The 23,337-nt window shown below is 46.8% G+C and overlaps 1 protein-coding gene across 5 annotated transcripts in view; it reads right to left on the bottom strand.

The window, feature by feature from the left end:
* Nucleotides 1-3,075: 3,075 nt before the first annotated feature.
* PATJ (PATJ crumbs cell polarity complex component) overlaps nucleotides 3,076-23,337 on the bottom strand; it is a 139,959-nt gene continuing 119,697 nt past the window's right edge. For 3 of the 5 annotated variants that reach the window (XM_066192938.1, XM_066192940.1, XM_066192939.1), the window contains 10 exons: nucleotides 21,416-21,609; nucleotides 19,533-19,680; nucleotides 18,395-18,481; nucleotides 15,588-15,705; nucleotides 14,013-14,050; nucleotides 13,620-13,742; nucleotides 12,474-12,578; nucleotides 8,981-9,084; nucleotides 7,342-7,465; nucleotides 3,076-5,711 (listed from right to left, as the gene is read on the bottom strand). In XM_066192938.1, coding sequence (XP_066049035.1) covers nucleotides 5,565-5,711; nucleotides 7,342-7,465; nucleotides 8,981-9,084; nucleotides 12,474-12,578; nucleotides 13,620-13,742; nucleotides 14,013-14,050; nucleotides 15,588-15,705; nucleotides 18,395-18,481; nucleotides 19,533-19,680; nucleotides 21,416-21,609 — 1,188 coding nt within the window. In that variant the 3' untranslated portion in view covers nucleotides 3,076-5,564. Of the gene's footprint in view, nucleotides 5,712-7,341; nucleotides 7,466-8,980; nucleotides 9,085-11,148; nucleotides 11,776-12,473; nucleotides 12,579-13,619; nucleotides 13,743-14,012; nucleotides 14,051-15,587; nucleotides 15,706-18,394; nucleotides 18,482-19,532; nucleotides 19,681-21,415; nucleotides 21,610-23,337 lie in introns of those variants that run through there. The other 2 variants (XM_066192941.1, XM_066192942.1) reach the window with 2 other exon arrangements.

Here is a 23,337-nt window from a genome sequence, read left to right as displayed (position 1 = left end):
GCCTGCCTCCTCCTCCTCAATTTGGGGACAGGGAAGTTGTTTCTGGGGCGTGCTGCAGCTCTGCAGGGAGGCACCACAGAGTTTGCTGCCCTCCCCTGCCCCCTCCAATCCCCCTTTCCCTCCCGTTCCCATCCCTGCAGCCCAGGCTGGTAAACTGCATCCCCAGGATGTTTATTTTCATCCCCGTGCCTCACATTTCCTCTTTGCCCCTCAAACCATCTCCCCAGGGAGGAGCAGCTCCCACAGGATGATTCCCTGGAGCAGCTCCTCTGCTCACGTGGACCCTGAGGGAGCACAGATGGGTTGATGCTGCCCCTGGAATCTCCCAGTGCCCAAAATTCCTGCTGTCAAAGTACCAGATTGCACCAAAAAAAAAAAAAAAAAAAAAAAATCATCTGTGGGATCTCAGTGCCACAAAGAGCCAGAGGCGGCCTTAATTTATATATTCCAATATCACTGTAGAGATCAAACTAAATATAGGCAAGGAGAAACACACCCCCAGTGCGAGCACTGCGCAGGACAAATGGAGACAATTAAGTCACAGCAAGGGAAGGAATTAATCTAATGATCTTTACAGGCTCAGCATCCAGCAGCTCATCAGCTATGAAGGGAAAGAATGACGAGGAGCTCGGCTGAATATGATTTTTCCACTCTCCTTATGGGCATTTCCAGCGTGTTCCTTTCTTTTGCTGCAAGGAGAGGAGAGGGGGCTCTGAGGGTCTCATCTGGAGCACCTCAGTGGTCAGGCAAAACCACTTAGCTCAGCTTTGACAGGATGAGAGAACTGGGAATGGAGAAGAGAAGGCTCCAGGGAGAGCTCCGAGCCCCTTCCAGGGCCTAAAGGGGCTCCAGGAGAGCTGGAGAGGGACTGGGGACAAGGCATGGAGGGACAGGACACAGGGAATGGATCCCACTGCCAGAGGGCAGGGATGGATTAGAGATCAGGGATAAATTCCCTGTGAGGGTGGGGAGGCCCTGGAATAGAATTCCCAGAGAAGCTGTGGCTGCCCCTGGATCCCTGAAGTGCCCAAGGCCAGGCTGGAACAACCTGGGATAGTGGAAGGTGTCCCTGCCATGGCAAGGGGGATGGAACTGGATGGCCTTTAGTGTCCCTTCCAGCCCAAACCATTCCAGGATCCATCCAAGGACAAGCATCTCCTCTTGAGATGATTCTCAGCAGAACCCGCCCCATCAGCAGCTTGGACAGTGTCAGTGCAGCAACTCTCAGCAGAATTTAACCTTCTCAGAAGAAACAAAAGTCTCAGCAGCAAAGGCAGATTTATTTGCTGCAGGGCACAGGGGCTGCTCCTCTGTTTTGGAGTCTGCGGGGCCAAGCTGGCCCCTCTTCTGTCCCCACAGCTCGGTGTGGAAGGGCCAATTTGCCCTGTTTTTGCCTGGATGGAAGGCAGTAATCGGCAGGAGTGAGACAGGCCATGATTTCCTTTCCTAGAAACCTCCCGTCATGGTACCCAGCTGTGTCCTCTTTGCAGCATCCCCCTGTTCACAGGGAATGAGCCAGCTCACAGTTTGGGAGTTTGTCTTTCCTGGGCTGGGCTGAGAAGCTGGAGCATCCTCAGGGCATCCCTGGGGGCAGCTCCTCCTCTGGCTGGGCCTCCAGCCCTGGGCTCAAGGCTGCAGAAATGCAATATTTTGTCAACTGCTCCATCTAGTGCCGTTTCAGCAGAAAAAGCATCCAGAGCACAACGCTCAGAGCCGTGCTGGGGCCTGGGCAGCTTTCCCTGCCTGGTCTCTGGAGTCGATCCATGAGGATGTGCCAAGACCCTGGTACAGTGCTTACCTTGCAGACCCAGAACCAGGAATCTTTACCCCGGTTTTCTCATCCTTCTCAAAATGGGACTATAAATAAACCTTGGACACATCTGCCCTGGAAAACACAACATTCCTTAGGAGCTCTTTTAAGTGTTTAGGAATCTCTTAGGTTGGATCAGGCTTGGAGCAACCTGCAGTGGTGGAGGGTGTCCCTGTCTGTGGCAGGGGGTGGAATGGGATGAGCTTTAAGGTCTGTCCCAACCCAAACCATCCTGGGATTCTGTGATCCTAAAGAAAGAGGGAATAAAGAGTTTATGCTACTACTACATCTTTTCCCTTTTTGTGCAGGAATTGGGAGTGAACTCTGCTTCGCCCCCCCCAGACTTGGGAAGGCAGCAGAGCCCTCGGAGCCCACGTGGAAAAGGCTGAAAGCAAAGTCAGGGTGACTCTTGTTCCTTTTCCATTCGGGATGCTGCAGAACACCCATCTCCCTGATCTGCTGCTATCCTAGAAGGTGCAGCTATCCCAAGAATGTGCATTTTGGGGAACAAACCCTACAAAGAGGGGTAACAATGACCATGGCAGTGTTTAACCAGGACATCAATCCGCCCAAATTCCGGATGTAGACGTGTGAACCTGTGGAGAAAGATGACAATGAAATTATGCATCAGCTCTCAGCACAACTGTAAAAACTGATGTTTTATCCATGTGTGACATTAAATTAATTCACTCCAGTGCATTCAGGCAGAGGGACATTAACTGTTCCATCCTGGCATAATCACATTACCTCCACAGGCTGTACGGATGTCACACTTCCAGGGTGGTAATTGCCATGGGATTAATTACAGGGGATTTAGGGGCATTACAATGATTCCTTATCAGCAGGATAATGAGGTGGAGTCGCTCATCCCTCCAGGCTGACCTGCTGGCCCCGCCAGCCCCACTCAACACCACCACATCATAACCTGGTTATGAGTTGGCCAAGAAATGCCAACAGCCCTGAGATGGCTCTTGGTGCTGTCAGAAATGTCCTTGATGCTGTCACTGCCAACAGCAGGTTATTCCAGGTCTCTCCAGGGGAGGAAGCTGATGGAAGGACTGTGAACAGCACATGGCCCTTTTAAAGCAAAGGCTCTGATGCCTGAGCCCTCAAAGTAAGGCAGGAGAACCCTTAGGACAAGAGGAAAAAGAGGGAAAGTTTTGCCAGAGGAGGTTTAAACTGGATATCAGGGCAACATCTCCTGCAATAGCTTTTAATGCTGACTTAAATTAAAATACAGAATAAAACAAATGCACAACTACTTACGCAACCGAGCTTTATTTAGAACCTTTGAAGTCATAAAACGTCTCGTTTTACTGATCTACGTAAACATACAATCAGGAGGTTTAATTGCTTTTTCCCTTGCGCAGAAATAAAGTTTTAAACAAACCAGAACACCTCCACCCAGACAAGCGTGATGCAAATTGAATTCTCTGCCTTGGTCCTGCACGTGGAGCGTGGTCACTGGTTTATCAATTAGTTGCAATATAATTTTTTTCTTTTTGGCAGTAATATATTCGAACACACAAAGTGCAAATTACAAGAAGCAGAAAATGTTCTCTCTCCTTCTGAGCAACGAGAAGTGCAAAATGTCTCAGCCCATAAATTCTATTATTTATGTCTATGAACTGCATGTGCATCACGGGCTAATAAATAGCCGTGTACAAGTTCATTGATTAAATGTGGCAATGTCTCAGGGTCGGAATGCAATGGCTATAAAAACACAGGACAGAGGAATGGTTCCCTTTGGTTGATAAAATTCCACACACTGCTGCTGAGGGTACCTCCTCACACCTCACCTTGAACTCCTTGCATGCCTCGGATACTTGTGCAACCAAAGCAGCTTGTTAAGAATTCTCCAGTTTTCTACATCTGGAGATATTCCTGTGCGTCTGCGATCAGGATTCCACTCACACCTCACTTGGCAAATCAAACAGGGAATCCACTGAAAACGAGAAGTCTCTTCCAGGCACTATTAAGGGAATACCCACCAATGGTTCCAGCAGGCTAAATGCACTTTGTGATTACCTAAAGTTATGGAAAACTTTCCAAGGAAATAAGGAAAAACCCTTTTCCATGAGAACTGATCGCAGCATTCCTGCCTCAGTGTAGTCCACCTCGCTTCAGGACTGGTTCCTGTATGTAAAATGGGGAAAATTCCACTAAATTACACAGAGCAACTGTACCCTTAACATCCCCCTGCACTGCTCAGTTATTGTATTGCAGATTTTCAGCCTTCTTTCCATTTAATTCCTGGGATTTTTCACACCAAATGAGCAGCCAATTCTGACCCCTCCCCTCACCTTTAATTCCTCCCAGCTAGATCACCATTATAAATGATGCCAAATAGTCCAATCAGACTGGGCTGCTTCCTCCAAACCCCTCCTGCTCCTCTGGATGGGAAGATTAACCCCCAATGCCTTACATTGCCAGGAATCTGCCTGCCAAATTCATCTGCTAAATCACCAAGGCCACGCTCATATAATCACTGCTTGATGGCCGGGACGTGGAATGAAGTTGGGAACTTTTGGCTGAACCTCCACAGTGGGACTGGCCCAGAGTGGGACCAGCCTTGGGAAGGCCCCTAGTGGGCTTCAGACCCCCAAAAAAATGGCTGAGGGGTTCAGCTGAGCTGGAGGGGGTTGAGGAACCTCATCCCAAAATGCTGCACCTGGCTGTGGGAGATCATCCCAGCACTGCCTGGTGTTACCCAAAAGGGACTCCGGCAGCCACAAGAGAGGAGCATCCTCCACGATCCATGAAAGCCTCTTCCTGCACTCCCTGATCCTGGGGACACTCTTGGAAATGTCCATCAGTTTGGTGGCTGGGATGAACTCCACCGAGCCGGCGGGACTGCTCACCGTCATCCCTAGAATGACAGGACCACATTCCCAAAGCAAACTTTTTGTCTTCATTAAAGTTTCAGGATGAACAATTATGCTGCAGCTTGGCACGACAACAACTGCCTTTGTATGCGACATGCCTAGCATATATCAGCACATTTCTTCTTAAAAAATGGAATTAGAATAGAATGAGCTACGCTGTTGTTGTTCATGCTGCCTAAATATCTGAAAAGGCTCAAACATTTTTAAAAGCCTAAAAAAATAAATTTCCCTCTCCCCTCGTTTATTTTTCATGCTGAAGGCTGCAAATTGACACATCACAGTAATTACCTCTGACTAACTTCCACAGACCTACCCAAAGAGATAAACATGAGAAGTTCACATTTGACTATCAGACTTACTGCGCCGAGCACAAATAATTTCCCAGAGGAGAATTTGATATTTCATCATTTGGAACAGTGGTAATTTAATTACATTGCTAATGTTTTCTGGCATACTTGAAAGAACAATTAGCATAAGTAAATCACGAGTGAGATGACAAGTCGCTTGGCATTCATTTCTGCTCCTCAGATGAGATCAGTTGATGATCTGAATTCTCTTCTGTGTGTGAGCCGATTCCAGGTTCAGCAGCTGCAACCGGGGTTCAGACCAGCGGGGACAAAAATAAAGCAGAACCAGTCCTGTCCTTTGAAGTTCCTTAATTAAACTTGTCCGGAGAAACCTCCGAAGCCACCAGAAGTCGCGGGGAGAAAGGCCGGAAAAGACGTGAGGGAGGCTGAACGAAGCTGGAGATGCGCACAGCCCCGCCTGGCAGCGGCGGGAATGCTGATCCATGGCTGCCAGGAATGCCGGGCAGTGTTTGACAGCTCTGGGGACGGCCTAAAAAGGGACTTTTTTGGTTGTTGTTTGTCTCAGGACAGCACCGTCAGGGTCACGGTGCCTCTCTGGCGCTTCAGGATGGCCACGGCCTGCTCGTGGGTGACGCCTTCCAGGGCCTCGCCGTTGACCGCCACGATCTGGTCGCCGCGCTTCAGCCGTCCGTCGTCGGCCGCCGCGCCCTGCGAACGGCAAAGCACGGCTCAAGCCCGGCACAGCCGGCCTCCTGCAGCCCGGAATGCTGCCAGGAGTGAGGGATGGAGCGCCGGGAATCCCTCTCACGGGCCCCGAGGAATGGCAGCGCTGAGCCGGCCCTGAGCGCCGCTCCCCACCCGGCCAGGCTACGCGCCCGGGAAGACACAGAGTTTGGCTCTTCCCTGGAACGACGGCCCGGGTGGAGGCTCGTTCCGGATTTTCTGATCGTGGAGAGGCTTGTTAAAGCTGCATTTAAACGCACTCCGTGCCTCACGGCGGAGAAAACAGCTGAGAAAGTGGGGAGGGAGAGGGAAGCAACCTGGGCACTGCCCCCAGCCCCAGAGAGGGATGGAGAAATGGCCTCGGGTTGTTTAGGCTGAACATCAGGATAATTTTGTTCACCAAGCGGTGCCAAGCGCTGGAGCAGACTGCCCTGTGGAGTCCCCATCCCCACAGGGATTTAAAAGCCCATGTGGATGTGGCACTTGGGGACATTGGCTGGCAGTGCTGGGGGAACGGCTGGACTCAGTGATCTCAGAGGGTTTTTCCAACCTAAAAAGTTCTGCGATAGACCTGAAAGCTCCCAGAGAGCTTTGGAAATGGCTCCTGTGCTCCAGACATCTCAGTGAAGTTGTTTTACCTACATCCCAAGCCCTGCCTGGCCAGAGGTTGTCTCTTTCTGCTCCACCAGTGACTGCAGGAACTTTAGGTTCCATTTAGGATTTCTCAGTCATGCTCACATCCAGAAACTTGTAACCCTAAGCACCAGTTGAACGGCACAATATTTTAATAATTTAAAATTGTAAAAATACCAGATATTTGTGGTTTGAGGCCCCAGAATAGCAGGAGCAGGAGATATGGCTCCTACTTCGCCTTCAAAGTTTTCTCAGCTAAATTCTCTACCCTGCCACAAGTGACACCAAATAGGCACAGGGCAAGCAGCGGCATGTGACTGACTTCACAATTATTTTATGGAAAGCATCCCTAATTCCCACTGGTTTTCTTCCCTCCCCATCCATCTCCACAACTCCCCTCATGTGGCCATGCTTGACAAGTTTTGCTGGCTCATTTTTAGCAGGGGATGGGTGGGAAAAGGGACATTTCTCCCTCCTACGATATGCTATATTATGATTTCTTCCCCAGCCTCAGAGGCTGGAGCTCTCTGTACCAGGCAGGGACCTCCAATCCCCCCAGAATCTCTGCGATCAGAGACGGGCTAATTCCTGTTTCTTCATCAGGATACAGCATCTCTGCAATTTCCTCACTCCTGCACAGTGGGGAAAAAAAGATGCCTTCGATACCTGCTGGAAATCTCTTGGAGATTTACAGATAGAAAACTGCCTTATAAATATTTTAATGTACAAACCCAAGTTGCCCAAGTACACAGAGCAGTTTTGCTGAGACAAAGTGTCTTGTTTCAGCCATCAGCAATATGAAATATAAACTGAGAAGCCAGCTATGAGTTCTGGGTCCACTAACTCACAGCAATGTACTCAGACAGTACATTTTGCTTTCTGCTACATAATATATTATCCATGCCCAATCTTAGGTTTATTTTTAAAGATAATACAGAAAAAAAAAAAAAAAAGGGGAGAAAACAAAAAATTAAAAAGATACCTTGGCAAATATAGTCTTGACATAAATGGGCAGGTCTCCATGGGGACTTCCATACCCCCCTACAATACTAAATCCCAGTCCATCAGAGCCTTTCTCCAAAGCAATAATCTTAGGCTGAGGTGCTCTGAAAACACAATAAATATCACTTAGATAAGCAATGTCTGTCGCTGGGGACTTTATGCAGAAGGAACACTTACAGAGACATTGATCTAGCATGAGTTTTTTTCAAACAGTCACAAACCATGACCCTTGCACTGGAACACTCCTGCAAAGCCCAGAGTTCAAAGGCTGCTCCGTGTGCTCCAGCTCCTCACTTGGAAAACATTATTTTTAATTATTATATTGTACCCACATCCCCGTGCTCGTAACTCCAGAGCTCATCAGTTGGAGCCTGAACTCTTCAGGGGTTTTCTCTGCCTACACTGAGCAGAGGAAGATTTTTTTTTTTTTGTGGAGTTTAGACCACTCATATGAATTTATCCATCTCAAATTTGAAATTAGTAATTTCTACATATGTAGAAAGAACTCTTGTGGACAGAAGGTGGTCAGGCACTGCCAGGGCAGTGGTGGAGTCCTCATCCCTGTGCGGATGTAGCACTTGGGGACATGGGTCAATGGTGGCCTGGGCAGTTGGACTCGATGATCTGGGAAGGCTTTTCCAACCTAAACCATTCCATGATTCTGTGAAAAAACATTTGGCATCATCCACCTATCTAAAGGTGCAGCCCAAGCTGAGTAATATCTATGCATTTTTTTAGGACATACCTAATTCTGCTTCATATTTTCACCTCCAAATTTCCCTGCTGCAAATTTCCCCTCCCAAATTTCAAATCTGAGAAAAGAATACAAATCCTTTTGCAAAGCAAGCAGTTCTCCTTTGAGAGCAGCAATAAAACCAGTATCTCACATTTTAAGACCACAGAATGCAGCACAAATAGCTCAACTTTTACACTCAACCCTCCTGAGGCAGGGCAGCAACTTCTTAAAATAAATAGAATGAACCACAGAATGAAAACAAAGAACATAATGAAAATGATGAGCTGAAATGGAGAATAAATGAATTTCAGAATGGTAACTGGGATGCTACAGCGTGAGAAGCACATGATGGAAAATGATGCACAGCAGGGCTGGACCTCCAACTTCCATCACCACACACAAGTGCTGCAAACAGGAATTATTTTAATTGGATTTTTTTTTTTTTTACTCATAAAGTTATAAAGATTGAAAAGATAAACGTCCTGGGACATGTTTTGTAAGGTGTTTTTAACACCTCTGGCATCAGTCTGCCAATACCAAATCATTTCAAATTGCTATGATCAGAACTCCTTCCAGGTGAGGAAACCAATGGAAAACAGCAGAAATACCGTGTCAGCACAACATTAAGGAAGAAAAGTGATCGTTTTTCCTTGAAAAACACCCAGAAATAGTGCTTGGAAACACATTTTGTGCTTATTTACTCCAGCAATTTCTGTCAGCAGGCGAAGACAGACACGAGCCCATCATCAGCTTGGGGAAGGTCACCGAGCTTTCATTTCAAAGGTGATGGAAAATTAGAGAGAGAAGCAATGGGGGAGACCTCCTTGCACCCTTTCCCTGGCCCAGAAACCCACCCCAGGTTTGCAGGAGAGCAGGAACTTACTCGGGATCCTCGGCGGGATGCTCGGAGGGCGGGCTCAGGCTGCAGCCCGTGGACATGCTCTCCAGCTGGCTGGCAATGGCACTGATGTTGGTGTCAGCCACCACCTGGGCAACAGGGATGCAAGGAAATACAGTTTGGAAAATCAGCTGCTGGCTCTTTGTTCCCTGAGCGAGCTTTAAAACCAAGTCACACTTTCGTAAATCTCCACTAATTCCACGTTTTCAGGTGAGAGCGGCCACCTTCCTGGGGGTTCAATGCAAATTGTGCTCTGAAGCTTTGTCTTGCCCTCACAAGACCATCACTCAGGCTCTGAGCAAAGGGGAAGAGTCTGTCTGGGTAATCCAGAGAAAAAGGTTGCTTTTCCAAGGAAAGAGACTCAACACGAGGGCTCTAGGATTGGTCTTGAAAGAAACCACCACAACCTTCAAGAGAACACCAAGATCCAAAGGACTACTGGGCAAAGACCCTGAAATGCCTCAGACTGGTTTGTTTGATGAGCAGGGAACAAATCAATCCTTGGTTTTGACTTTTCTCAATTTTTAGCACAAAACCAAACTGGATTGTTCAACTTCCCAATTCTGGGTCCTCTGTTATTCTGAAAACACCCTGAATGGTGCTCTGAGGGCTGGAGCACCTTTCTCTGGAGACAGGCTGGAGTGCTCACCTGGAGAGGAGAAGCTCCAGGGAGAGCTCAGAGCCCCTTGCAGGCCTAAAGGGACTCCAGGAGAGCTGGAGAGGGAACAGGGACAAGACCTGGAGGGACAGGACACAGGGAATGGCTTCCCACTGCCAGAGGGCAGGGATAGATGGAATATTGGGAAGGAATTCCTTCAGTGAGAGTAGTGAGGGCCCTGGCATTAACTTTATTTTTACTTTATTGATGCTGATTTTTTATTTGCCCTTTTTTTTTTTTTCCTGGAAAATTTTCAAAGAAATCACCACGAAGTGGTTTGGATTTGAAGTATTTACAGCTTGAAAGGACATCAATTTCCCAACAAGTACAGGCTGTGGTTATCCCCTAACTCCATCTCCCTCTGAGGAGATATTCTTCTCTGCCTGACGGTTACTGCAGCATGGGAGTCCAGCTCAGACACAGTGAAAAAACAGCCAGGAAGCACAATTCCAGTATTTCCTCTAGCTATGGCCTTATTTTATCAAAGTGAGCAGGTACTTCTTCCACTCATTGCTGTGAACTTGGCTTTAAGGAAAACTTCCCTTTTCAAAGTAAGAATTTTGTTCCATAAATCTGTTTTAAATGAGTGCTCACAATTCTTCCACAGCAATATTTCCCTCTTCCCAATCATCTGGAGCCAAGAGGGTGACAGAGCCAGGAAGTTTCCATGCAAATTTTGCATCCCAGGACTCAGGTTCCAGGATGCCCCAAAGGAAAGGGGTCCAGCAGATGAGAACAGCACCTGGCTCAGCCAGCAAACATCCCACCAAGGTTCCCTTCCTGTGGCATCAGAGTGGGGAATTCCAGCCAGGATTTGTCATGTTTTGGGTTTTTTTTTGTTGTTGTTGTTCAATAAAACGAGGGCAAAACCAAATCTGTATTCAAAAATCTTCAGCTGGCAGCAAGAATGTATCAGAGTTCAACAACCTTGTAAAGAAGCTCCCCCTTATCTCATTACTACACCTGCAGAAAAGAAATTAAATTAAACCAAGGCATCAAAACAGCCGAGAGGGATGATTGTTCCCCTGAGACCTTAATCTCCCATTTGCAAACAGCATTTGCAAACTCCTTCCCAGGACGTTTCCCATAATAAGCCTTTCCACCCCACTGAACACAATTATCTGACCTTTCAGAGCAGTTTGCCACGAAGTGGTCTACCCTGATAATAAACAGAATTACTTAATGGCACATCGGTCATGATGATCACAGCGATAGGATTGTTCCATCTGGATTGTTTTGATTAAAAAAAAACCAACAAAACCTCAGCAGTTTGGTGGTGGAGAGGTACCTGTGGTTGGTGGGGAAGGGAACCGTCACCAGGCTTTGACACTGCTCCAGGTGTCAAAATACAACATCCCACCTTCCAAGAGCAGATTTTAAATAGAGGAAAACAGACTCTATTCTGTCCCAATAAACCTCCATCATTTGTGAACAGTATCAAGCTCATTTTAATGAGACAGAATGCTCAGAGAGCAAAAATGTGGATGAAAAACAGCCAAGTGACAAACCCAAAGACACTTCCAGAAGCAGCTCTTTAACCCAGCGGCATTTCTAGAAGAACCTCTTTGTTTGTGTGAGCGACCCAGTGACAGAGTGCTCCATCAGGAATATTTTTAAATCCATCATGAGGTGCAATATTGAGCTGTATTACAGCTTTCAAGATGAGCAATTTTGGGTTCTGCAGCAAGCCTTCATTTTCTATTCAGGGAACACTGTTGACATGAAAAGTGAAATTACTCAACGTTAGTAACAATATGATAACTATAATTTAACAGAGGATCCTCAGCTGGTGTAAATCTGTGTGTTTCCTCTGACTTCAATGGAACTACACAAAACACCATCTGCTCTGGAACTGGCTCATCACTTACCGGGTCAGCAGTTCATGGGCAGACAAAACAAAGAATAAGCAAGTCTCAAACTAAGTTTATTATCATTTCATTGCCTCTTTTCTTCTTTTCCCCCCCTTCCCGTTTTTTATAGTCACATTTGTGTCATAATACAAGCAAGAAGCTTGCAAAAATCCCTCAGGATGTGTTCCAAGACAAAATGCCGTGATGATAAAGAGAGTTAAGAGTAGATTTTAGTGGTGCCTTCAGCTTGTTTTCCAGTTGTTGCAATAATTCTGCAAACGAGGAGAATTTTGAATTCTAACTGGTGAGTATTTTCCCCATTTCTTTGTGCAAACATAAAAATAAACTATGGATCAACACAGTGGCAGGCAGCAATTAGAAGCAATGTGGCAGAAGATGTCCCTTTTTAGCTACCAGAGAAACACAGCAGTGACAGCACTGTTTTCTCTCCTGAGTGTTTTTATCCTTTACCTGATGAATAATCAGTTCCAGGCAGCACTGTCTTAGTGATGATGCCATCATTTTTCCTAAATTCTGCTAGATTTTCTTCCAAGGACAAGGAAACCACCCTGTGGGTCTCTGTCTCATTACATCACAAGCACACACACACACATTTTCTTGTTCCTAGTTAACTTCCAATTAAAAAAAAAAAAAAAAAAACAACAAAAAAAACCCCCAAACCCACAACTTGGAAGCTTGTTGATTTATCACGTGTGGCAACAAGTTATTTTGTTCCCTTTGTCATGCTTTTATAGAACCATGCTCACAGCCTGTATGAATGGCAATAAAGGATTTTTGAATGGAAATGACTTCTTGCTCTCCTTCTGTGTAATTCCCACCAGCAAAGCACCCTGCAATTCTGTGATGCCTTGTGCCAGGGATGCTCAGGGATTTTTTTTTTTTTCCTTTTTCCTTCCTGAATGCCATTTATCTACCCTGCTGCAGCTGCATGTTCAATTTATCACCATACCTGCAGGATAATGCTCCCATAAGCATTCTTTAGTAGATTAACTGCATCTGCATGAGACAGCCCATCCAAAGGTTGCCCATTAATGCTGACAATCCGATCTCCAACCTGAAAGTACAACAGTAATGGAAAATTACCAGCATTAGGGAAAATTAAAATTAAGAATGCTTAAAATTCCTCGTGAACTTGGCACTGCAGAGTCATGCTTCTCTTTTGCAGGATCCCTTTTGTGAGGATTCTGCACTGCCAGTGATCATTTCCCATCCTTTTTTAAACACTAACAATACGATCAGAGAAACAAAGGTGGGTTGAATTTTACTCTTTCTATGTGCAAGCAGAGACAGAGGGAGATTTTCACTGCTGCCCTCCCATCCAGAAAGGATTCGTTCGTGTCTGAATGTGCAGACAAGTTCATATTCTTCCAGACCGTGTAAGCACACGCTGAATGTTGTATAGGAAGAGTGGGAACTTCTGATATTAATCCAATTAACCTGGATGGTTTCTTCTTCCCACACACAAAAATGACCTCGACCCTGCCATTGTTTAATTCCATTAGAGACAAGGCATGAGTGTAGCAGCATGTCCTAATGAATCTCATGGGCCAAAGCATGTGGATCTAATAATAAATTCTTTTCAATCCTCATGATTCCTTGAAACTCTCTCCAAAACTGGAAGTGTTCACCACGACCATGCCTGGAAACCCTCACGTGCTGTGGGTCTGATCTGGGCTTGATCTCAAGATCAAACAACTCATTTCTGATCTGGTTTCTACCTGGTTTGAGCTGTAAATGATGCCCAGTCCAGAGTTCCCAAAACACCTGTGGTTTCCAGAGAGCCTCTTGCTGCCCTGCCTGGGTCTGGATGAACACAGACATTCCAAAACCACTACAAATGCATTTAAGTTCTTCCACTGATCATTACTTTTCCACTACGGGCAGCAATTGCCATTATTCCCAAGACGGGAAGAGAAGGGCAGATTTATGTTTTGGGGTGGATTTTTTTTTTTTTAAACTTTGTTTTGCCTTTATATAAAAAGAGGCAGAGTAATCAGTGAGAGATTATCGGTGACAGCAGGGTAGAGAAGTGCTTGAGGCTTCAAGGGACAGGTGGGAGATGGAAAGAGGAATTATTGAGGGTCCCTGTACTCACTCTGAGCCTTTGTGTCCGAGCGGCCACTCCGCTGGCCTGGATCATGGCGATGAAGATGGGGATGTCTCCCAAGGGACTGCCCTTCCCTCCTGCTATGCTGACGCCCAGGGCATCATTTGGGCCCTGGAACAAAGCAAAACCAAACATCTGCAGCGAGGGCAACTCACAGAGGGGCCGTGTTCAAGGTATGGCAATAACTGACTGCTTTGATTGGTGGAACGGGGAGAAAACGGGTTTGACACACACATTTCCTCACCCAAAGCACAGGCACACATCCAACACCCGACTGCAAACACAAATAATGCAGTTTGGCTTGTGAGAAACGCTGCAGAAATGACCCAACTTCAGAGAAAGGAGCGGGCTTTGTGAATGGATAGAAAACAACTCACTGACCCTTGTTATCTCCACAGTCCTTGGGCCCATTTCGGCTCCTAGTAATAAAGAAACAAACAATTAGCTTCTGTAATTAAGAGATAATATAATTAAGAGATAACACTGTCAGGTGACAATGGTCCCTTGCTGCCTAGGCAGAATTATCACCAAGCAGGAGTGGAGCCTTCCTGTGCCAAGGCAGGCAGTGCTGCTCACGTGAGGAGGAGGAGGAGGAAGGATGAATACGGTGTAATCCCTCCGGCTCTCGATGTCACTGTGACTCCCATTGTAGCCCAGCCACAATCTGTGGAACAGCAGCACTCTGCCAGCCTGGAGAACAGCCCTATTGTGCCTTCACTCAATTAAAGATTGGCTTATTATTCCTAAATCACAGCGTCCTTGCACAAAGGGCTCTGGGAACGGGGCAGTTCCAGGGATCTCCTCTTCCCGTTCGTGCTGTGTTGGTAAATAATGGGCAGGCAGGGGGTGAGGCTGGTGTGTATCCAGTCAGAGGGTGTGGAAAAGCACCCTAAATACTGGAAAAGGGGAGGAAAAAGGGCAAGAAAAGGGGAAGGAAAAGGGGAAGGGAATTAAGGTGAGAGGGAAAGGAAAGGGGGAAGAGGACAAAAGGAACAGGGAAAAGAGAAGAGGGAAAGTGGGAAAGGGGGAAGGGAAGCGAAGAGAGGAGAATGGAAAATAAAGAATAAAGGAAAAAGGCAAAGAGAAACTTCAGAGCCATTGTTCAAACTGCATCTTTTTCAGCCCAACAAGCTGATGGTGTAGTCAGGTCCCAAGCTCTGCTATACCCCTAACTGTATCAGTTTCAACAAAACAATTTTAAGAGCCTTGCAGAAGGCCGGCAGAGTAAATCCCTTCCAAAATTCCACGATTCTTACCCCCCCAAACCAGCACTCCCCACATCCATGCAGGTGTGTGTGCCTGGGCAGGAGGACCAGGACAGCTGAGGTCTGTGGCACGGGCAAGCCCAGCCCTGGGGAGCCCAAATCAGGCTCAGGAGACGCCCAGTGCTGCAGGGCCCGTCCAGACAGCACGAGGAATGATGCCCAAAAGCCACCAGGCTCCGGCAGTGCCTGCAAACCAGCAGAAGAAATGTCCTCTCCTCCTGCCCATGGTCAGATGTGAGCAAAGATTCCCAACTCCTGGAGCAACTCTCTCTCCCCAGGCTGCTGCGGGTCGTGGATTTCACGCTCTCTACACCTGCAAATTGCAAACTGGGCATTGTGACTTTCTCATTACAAAACACCCCTTTATGCACTCAAGAGCAACAAAGATATAAATGAAGTGGTGGCAGCTTTATTCCCTGAGAAAACTGTTTCTAATGCGAGGGCCATGCCTGTGCTAAGCCTCTGACAAGGGCACAGGGATTCTGCACTTAAAATAGAGGGGCCATTACTCTTCCAGCAGCCATAAAAATAATGTCATCTTCTGGGAAGTGTTTGGGCCTTAAAAACATCCGTGGGGCGTCTTCTGGGAGGCTGGGCAGGAAGGCCAGATTCACGTGTTCAGTTTGGCTTTTAAAGCAGCCCAAACAAAGCAAATCACACTCAGCTGTTCTGACAGCTGCCCACTCTGTACCTGAGCTTCTCTGGGATGTGTCTGCTGAGGATCTTTTCGTGCTGACAAAGCTCTGCAAGGTGGAGAGGACGGGAGCAAGCGCGGGGTGGAAGTGGCTGTGGAGACTCTGTTGGCTCGCCTGAGGGTGAAAAGAAATTAAAAAAACCCTGTGAGTCAAACCCAAAAGTGAACTTTAAACCAGCCCTTGCGACAGACGGGCGCAGCTGTGCTCTGTGCCAGCCACACTGGAAATGCCACATTGGCCACGCAAGTGCAAACCCCTCTGCGGAGGGGAAACGCACCAAAACTTCCCTGAGCACGTGAAGTCACCATCCCTGGAGGCATTTAACAGATGTGTGGACGCGGCACTCGGGGCAGGGGTTAGTGCTGGGCTTAACAGGGCTGGGGAATGGTTGGGTTTGATGGTCTCGGAGGGATTTTCCAACCTCAGTGGTTCTGTGGTGCCGCTCACGGTGCTACAGACCCTTATTCCACACTGAGGTGTTGCTCGGCTCAGCTTTAGGCAGTGTTCCCCCCTCTCAGTTGCTCCCAGGGTGTTTCCACACCTCAGGAGAAGGGGTAATGATGGGCACCTTCCCTGTGATGCCCCTGCATGCAGGAGCACCCAGGAGGACAAACAGCTGCTCTCTCACATGAGGGGGGGATAACAGGGACACCCATCCTGGCACCTGGCAGGAATCTTTGTTGTTTTGTCTGAATCCACTGTAATTGCCCCTGCTCCTTCTATTTGCCCAAGAACCTCCTCTCATTTCCAGAAGAACATGGGAGCTGACACAGGGTGAGCCTCCAAAGGGAGAAGCTCACTCCTGCTTGCCCTTTCCATTTCCCTCCTTTTCCCTCTCTCCTTATCTGGCTTTGATCTTCAGACTCTGCCCCTCGAGGAAACTCAATTATCAATTTAGGAAGGGCACCTGAACAGGTTCCACCGAGGGCCAGACCTTTCCAGCTGGGCTGGCTGCCTTGCCCAAAACAAAGATATGGTCCATCCTTGTCCATGCACAGCAGAGATTTCTCCCCCCAAACTCATCAGCTGGTGACTCAAAAGCCCCGACACATTTATCCCCCTGGCCAGGGTGCAGCTGTCAGTGACAAACACCAGGCACAGCACAGCTTCCACCCCTGGGTGCCAATTCATGGCCCAGCTAACATTTGCAATGCCTGTGAAAGAAACCCCTGTCCTGCACCACAAGGCTTCGATTCCCACTGCTCAAGGGATGCGGTGCACCCACAAAAAAGCCAAGTGAGGACAAAAGGTCTGGATGCTCTTGGCCAGCACCTTCTAAAGCAGCTCTTGCAGTTGTGCAAGTCGTTCAAGCTGATTTGCTGCATCATCTGCCAAGATTTTTATAACCCTTGGAAGGGTTTCTTGGTGAGAAACATTTATTCAGTTTTCAAAATCACCAAGCCACTTCGGAGCAGGCTCTCAAATGGCTCTGCATCAAGGAGATTAGGATTTCTTGTATTTAAAGAAAGGCAGGAATTACCAGGTTCCTGCAAAAGCCTCTTATGCTACAAAAAAGGGAGATGATGTCATTTAATCTGAATTTTTACCGAGACCCATGTTAGATATGGTGGCATTTTGCTTCCCTTTCAGCTTGAGCTTTTTTATGGTAAAACCTGGTGAGTAATTTTTTGCTGTCACTTTTTGAATACTTTGCTCTTGCTTAGGCTTCATGTTGACACAATGGGCAAAACAAAATGTAATACCTGACTGCTGACTTCATGCAATCAGTGCAATTTCCCTCTGTCACTTCACTTCTCCTTGCCTGCTGCATGCACTGCAGACCTTTCTTCAAAGCCATTGTTTTTAAAGCTGGGCTTAGCCCAGCTGTTCCCACATGGCTTTAGCCCCCCCTGGTACCTCACCACCTCCAGCCAGCCAGGACCGCTGCTGGCCTTTAGGAAGTGAAGAAATCACACCATGCTGGGATAATTTTGGCACCTTTTTTGGGGTTGTTCATGGACAGGCCTCTAACAGAGCTCCTTAAAAACATTCCTGCTTTAACTCACATCTCCCCTAAGCCTCCTCTGGCTCCTCCTCTCTGTTTCCAAAAAACAAACCCTTCTTTTAGCAGTGCTGGATCCCCTCATGGCAGAAAGAGGCCCAAACCCCCCACAGCCTCACCCTGCTGCGATTCACTCTTCTAGAGACATTGGCACCTTAAATAAAATGGCAAAGCAGTCGATTTTCAGAAGTTAAACCCATTCAGAAGAAGTTTTCTAAGTCACTGCGCCTTGTTTCTCTCCCCTGCAATCCTCCAGGTTTAACACCAAGAATTGGTGTCTGAGCAGACTGGGGGGCACAGGGAGAGGGGAAAGGCCCTGCTCTGATTGAAAAATGATTTGTTGTCCTCGCTTCAGGTAAAAAGCAAGTGAAGCAGGAAATTGCTCTGTGTTTTCTTGGAGAGGAAAGCAGCTCTCCTGTGGTTCTGCTGGAAGACAGGCAGAGATACAGTTTGGTTTCATTAGCCTGTTTTGACAGACAAAACAGCTGCAGAAAATACATTCAGGCGGTTTTTTCAGGTCTTCAAACCAAAAATTTCTGGGCATCATCGTTTGAGAAAGATATTAGAGATTTTTGGTGCGTCTTGGGAAGACACTCCTTCAACAATAAATACATGAACCAGCTCTTCTGCTCAATCAGCATTCCAGCTGCAGTTCAGCACAGAAAATCACGGGGATAAAATGTTTTGTTCCCCACCCTCAGCAGTGTCTGTGGAAGGATGAGCTTCGTGTGCACATCTGTGCACCATCCCCATGCTCTGCCCTTCACAGCTCCAGTTTAAGCAGAGGAATTTGTCACTGACCTGACTGTTTTGGGATGTTTTCCGTGATGACAGCCATGACCCAGCTCGCAATCTCCCCAGCTCAAGATGCACCAGGCCTTGAGCACACTTGGAAAAAAAAAAAAAAAACAACAAAAAACAACCCACAATGTACAATTTAAGTAGACATATGATATTTCATGCTCTCCTGGAGAGAATTATGTTTATATTCAGCACCACAAGTCCGTGAAGAAAGCCAGAAGGAATGCTCAAAACATGAACTCTTGTATTTAGACAATACAAAAAGTGGATTTAGGCTTGTCCTGAAGGTTTCTCCTAGTTGCTGAATTTGGTATGAATCTCCCCCTTGCAAACTGATGGCCAATTTACTCAGCAAAAATAAACAAAAAGCCCCAAACTCTTTAGCAGACATTTGAAAAACCCTTCAGAGGCAGAATGCTGCAGAAAAGGGTGAATTTAACCCATATGGATCCAACTTAACAAAATACCCTCGTACCACCGGTTCCCATTTCTTAAATAGGTACACTTTTGGCAAGGCACCAACCCTGAATGGAAAAAGCAAGGAAATAATTAGCCCTTCCCCTGAAGAATGAAAGAAATCATGTGCAGAAACACTGGTGGGGATGGCAGGGGGAAAGCCCTGGAAGCAGACGCAGTTTGTAATAGAAATGGATCTTCAGCATCCACTCATGGCCATCCCACCCCGTCCTCTCCCCCAGCCCAACCAGCCATGGAAAAAGGCAACTTCTCCCAGAATTTCAGAGTGGAATCTCTCCTGGAAGATGGAAAGCTGTGCAGGAACAGATTTAAGCTGTCATTTTATCCCTGCAGGTCAGTACAGTGAAGCCAAAGATTTATTTCAGTTCTGGTTTGTGCTGCCTCTCCCGTTTCCAAGTGTTTTTCTAACACATGAGATACACAGTTGCATTTTAAAATAAATGCCTAAATACTAAATGTGCCTTTGTGTTCCTGCTTCATATCATCCAATTCCTAGAAATACACAGAGAAGTGACTTTAAATGAAAGTTATTTCAAATGAAATTCTTGTCTCAGTAATCAGCTGGAGCTGTCCTGTGAATGGTAAATAGCACTTCAGGATAATTACCTTGCACAGTGTCAGTAACTGCAATTCAGTATCCCAAAATGTATTCTGTACTCACCTTAAGGATAGTGGCAACAGTCTCTTGTGAGGCATTTCTCATATCCTCCCCATTTACAGACAAAATTTGATCTCCTTGAATTAATCTTCCATCTAGGTCTGCAGCTCCTCCTTTAACAATGTCAGAGATAAACACTCCACTTCCATTTCTAACAATGCAAGAAGCATATGGCTAATTACACAATCCAATATTCTTTGGGAGACCAATTTAGATTACTTGCATTTAAGAGACATTAAAAGAAACCTGTGAGCAGAGGAAGAACCAGTTTTACACCCCATTCAGCTGTGTAAAAAAAAAAAATGGATGAGTTTTAAAACCACAGCATGTTTTGCTAATATTTAATGTTGTCTTTCCCCTTGAACTGCTAGTTCTGATTGTAGGACGCATAAAGATTTATGGAAAACACCATTTATTTGATGGAGTTAAACTATCTCCTGATGGCACATGGGTTAGTGGTGGACCTGGCAGTGTTAGTTAAAGGTTGGACTCAATGATCTTGGTGGACTTTTTCAACCTAAATGTTCCCGTGATTCCGTGCTGTGACCTGGTGTCAGCTGCAATGCCAAGATCTGGCATTTTTTTATCCTTCACCTGAGGGACACAACACTTCCCACCCTGAATTATACCTGGGCATCATTTAACAAACTTCAGCAATTGGCCTCCTTCTAAGGAGGGGATCCCCAGTTGCTGAAGGATTCAGGAGTAGCACAGGAAGTTCAGCACAGAGGCAAAGGGAGGAGGGCTGGACACTGCCATTACCATCTGCAGGGTAATTTACATCATCTAAATTAATCACCCACCCCACAATCTGCTCACAACACCTGGGTTAAACATTGCCGCCCAAAAACTGCTGCAGAAACTCTACTGACCATAGGCAGCCAGGATAATGACACGGTGCTTTGTAATTGCAAAAGTAAATTATTCTTGGCAATACAGGAGGGCAACTCCAACGCTGAACAAGTGTCGTGCCATAAATCTCTTATAGCAAAGGAAGATTAAAACCATCAGCGCTCTGGTTTGAGTGATCTAATAGCAGTGGTTTAGAGAGGCATCAGGAAAAAGTCACATTTTATTAGGCTACTGGTACTTCCCACTGTATTGCTCTCTGCAACTCCCTGACACGAGGGTGGAGCCAGGACAGGACGAGAGGAAACGGCCTCAAGTTGTGCCAGGGGAGGTTTGGGTTGGATATTAGGAAGAATTTCTTCATGCAAAAGGTGGCCAGACATTGGCAGGGGCTGCCCAGGGAGCTTTGGAGTCCCCATCCCTGCAGGTGTCCAAGGAAGGACTGGAGGTGGCACTCGGAGCTCTGGGCTCGGTGACATCGGTCATGACCTTGGAGGGCTTTTCCAGTCCCAGTGGCTCTGTATCTCAGGTCCTGCTCGGTAAACTGCTCTCTGCAGTGTGGCACAGGCACTGTGAACTCCTCCGGGTTTGGGTCTAACCCGGCCTCTCACCCTCCACTGACCTCGCTTCCTCCGAACCGAGCATGAGCTCAATCTAACTCACAAATCCATCTGCAAAGGCACATCCTGGAAAGAGTTAGGGTAGGTTTATCCACCAATTTAGAAACCAGAAAAGCCAAAGCCATGGTTAGGGCCTCCAGAGCCCTGAGACACAGCTACCCTGACGCCACAGAAGAGTGAGCCCCTAGTTCTGCGTGGGATTCCCTCTCTGTGCCCAGAGCCCTCCTGGGCAGCAACAGCCTTCACTTCTCAGCTCTGTTCTGACACAGGAGCCACAACCACGGCCCCATTGAATCCTGGAAGATATTTAAAATACAAAATTTTGCTTCATATTCCATTTAACTCCTACAGTTGTTCACAGGTCAAAATCCCAAACATCTCCCACTGGAAGCACTGTCAGATCAGAGACGCTCTTACCTTTTCCCAGCTATGCTGAGCCCCAGCCCTCGGCCCGTTTTCTTCTGGATATCCACAGAGAAAATCTCCAAGTTCTCCTCATCCTTGTAGTGTGCCTCATTCCTGTAAACCACCAGCTGCACCTTCTGGGGCGTCTGGCGGAGCGCGGTGATGGCCTCCTCGTGGCTGGCGTTCCGCAGGTCGATCCCGTTCACCTGGAATGATCAGTGTTTGCTTTCCAAATGACACGGATAAATGGCCTTTCCATCACACCCTGCCCCTGGGTGACAGCACAGATCTGTCAGTTTGACACCCCTTGGTGCTCCAATTGAGTGTTCCCATCTCCAGAGGGCCGAGATCCTGGGTCTCCTATGGAGTGTGAGCTCGGAGCTTTTGTGCCACTGCCTGGAGTAAATCCCGACAACCAGAACATTTGGGCTTGGGGGGTTTTGAGTGTTCTTCCCTTCTTTTTAACCTCAAGCCTTTGGAACCTCAAGCAATGCTTCTTTCTCCAACTACACAACGTGGGAGGTGCTCCTTTGAGCTCCCTGTGTATCTCAGCGCTCAGATCCCTTCTCCCCCAGCTCTGTAACATCATAAAGATGAAAACAGAAGGAATCAGAAACACCAGCAAATCAATGGGCACAGAAAATCCCAGGCAGGATTAAATGGTGATTTTCCTGTTTTCCCAATAGATGGCACACCAGACCGCTGGTGGAGCAGCCAGCTACACTTCTCTTACCACAACCTGAGAAGGTTTCAACATTTTAGTAATGTCAGACGGAACAAGAAGTTCTGCTTAAATGTCCCTTTAAAAAACCCTATTGCAACGTGAAACTTGATCTGATTTTGCCAAGCCTGATCCACAAGTGCCCTTTAAGGTGTTTGCCAATCTTCTGTCAACTAAATCATCTTTTATTTCTTCATACCAAAACATATCAATACTTAGACATTTTTGAAGTCTCTTTAGGAAGTAGCATGAGCTGTAACAGAATAACCACAAATGTTAATCCACTTCCATAAGTTTTGAAGGCAATGAAAATATTTCTCAGAATTTCTAGATGTGCAAAACTAAAATCATATCTAATTTTACGTTAAGGTAATTGAGACTAATCTTTATTCTCTATATGCTTTTGTACCAATCCTGCACACATTTATTTATAAGTGCATTGATAGTCTTTCCTCGACACAGGCACCTTTGTGTGCTTTATCACACTAATCTGAAACTAATTCAGTCATCTTTTTGATTAATACAGCTTTTAAAAGCTGAAATAATAACAATATTATGGCTCACAAACATTAGCACTTTCCTGTTTGGCCAGAGAAGAATTAATTAACCTGCTCCATTTTTACCCTCTAATTACCGTGCTCTGTTAATACCCCGTTATTTATAAAACCAAAACAACATTCGGCCTCAACGCTAACAAAAATATTTGCAGTGCAAGAGCTGTAAAGACAACTCCCCAAGTACCCCTTGCTATTTTCCTAACCCTACACACCGAGGCCTTAATGGCCATGCTGGGAATTTGTCCTGAGCTGACAGCGGAGCTGCAAAGCAGCTGCGCTGAACCCCTGCCTGACGCAAGTTTCATTTGCAGACCAACACTTCGCTCTTAACCCTTTCCCTCCACCTTTTCCTTGTGCTTGTCTGGGGGGGAAAAATACCACATTGATTCACAGCAGCCATTCCCCAGCTGCCTCAAGTGTGGCCTGGGGGAGCTGGTAGCTTCTGCAGGGATGCTGGGAGGGATGCTGACAGGGATGCTGTGGGGTGATGCTGACAGGGATGCTGTGGGGTGATGCTGATGGGGTGATGCTGATGGGGATACTGGCAGTAAATACTGGCAGGAATACTGGCAGGGATGCTACAGCCACCTTCTCCTCCTCACCCCACCTTATCCCAGCTCAATATTTGGATTTCAGGCGGAGCAGAGATACGGGAG

Source organism: Chamaea fasciata, unplaced genomic scaffold (assembly GCF_029207755.1).
Source record: "Chamaea fasciata isolate MVZ Bird 193981 ecotype frontalis unplaced genomic scaffold, bChaFas1.0.hap1 SCAF_10, whole genome shotgun sequence".
NCBI classification, from domain to species: Eukaryota; Metazoa; Chordata; class Aves; order Passeriformes; family Sylviidae; genus Chamaea; species Chamaea fasciata.
This window is presented reverse-complemented; position numbering and strand designations above follow the sequence as displayed.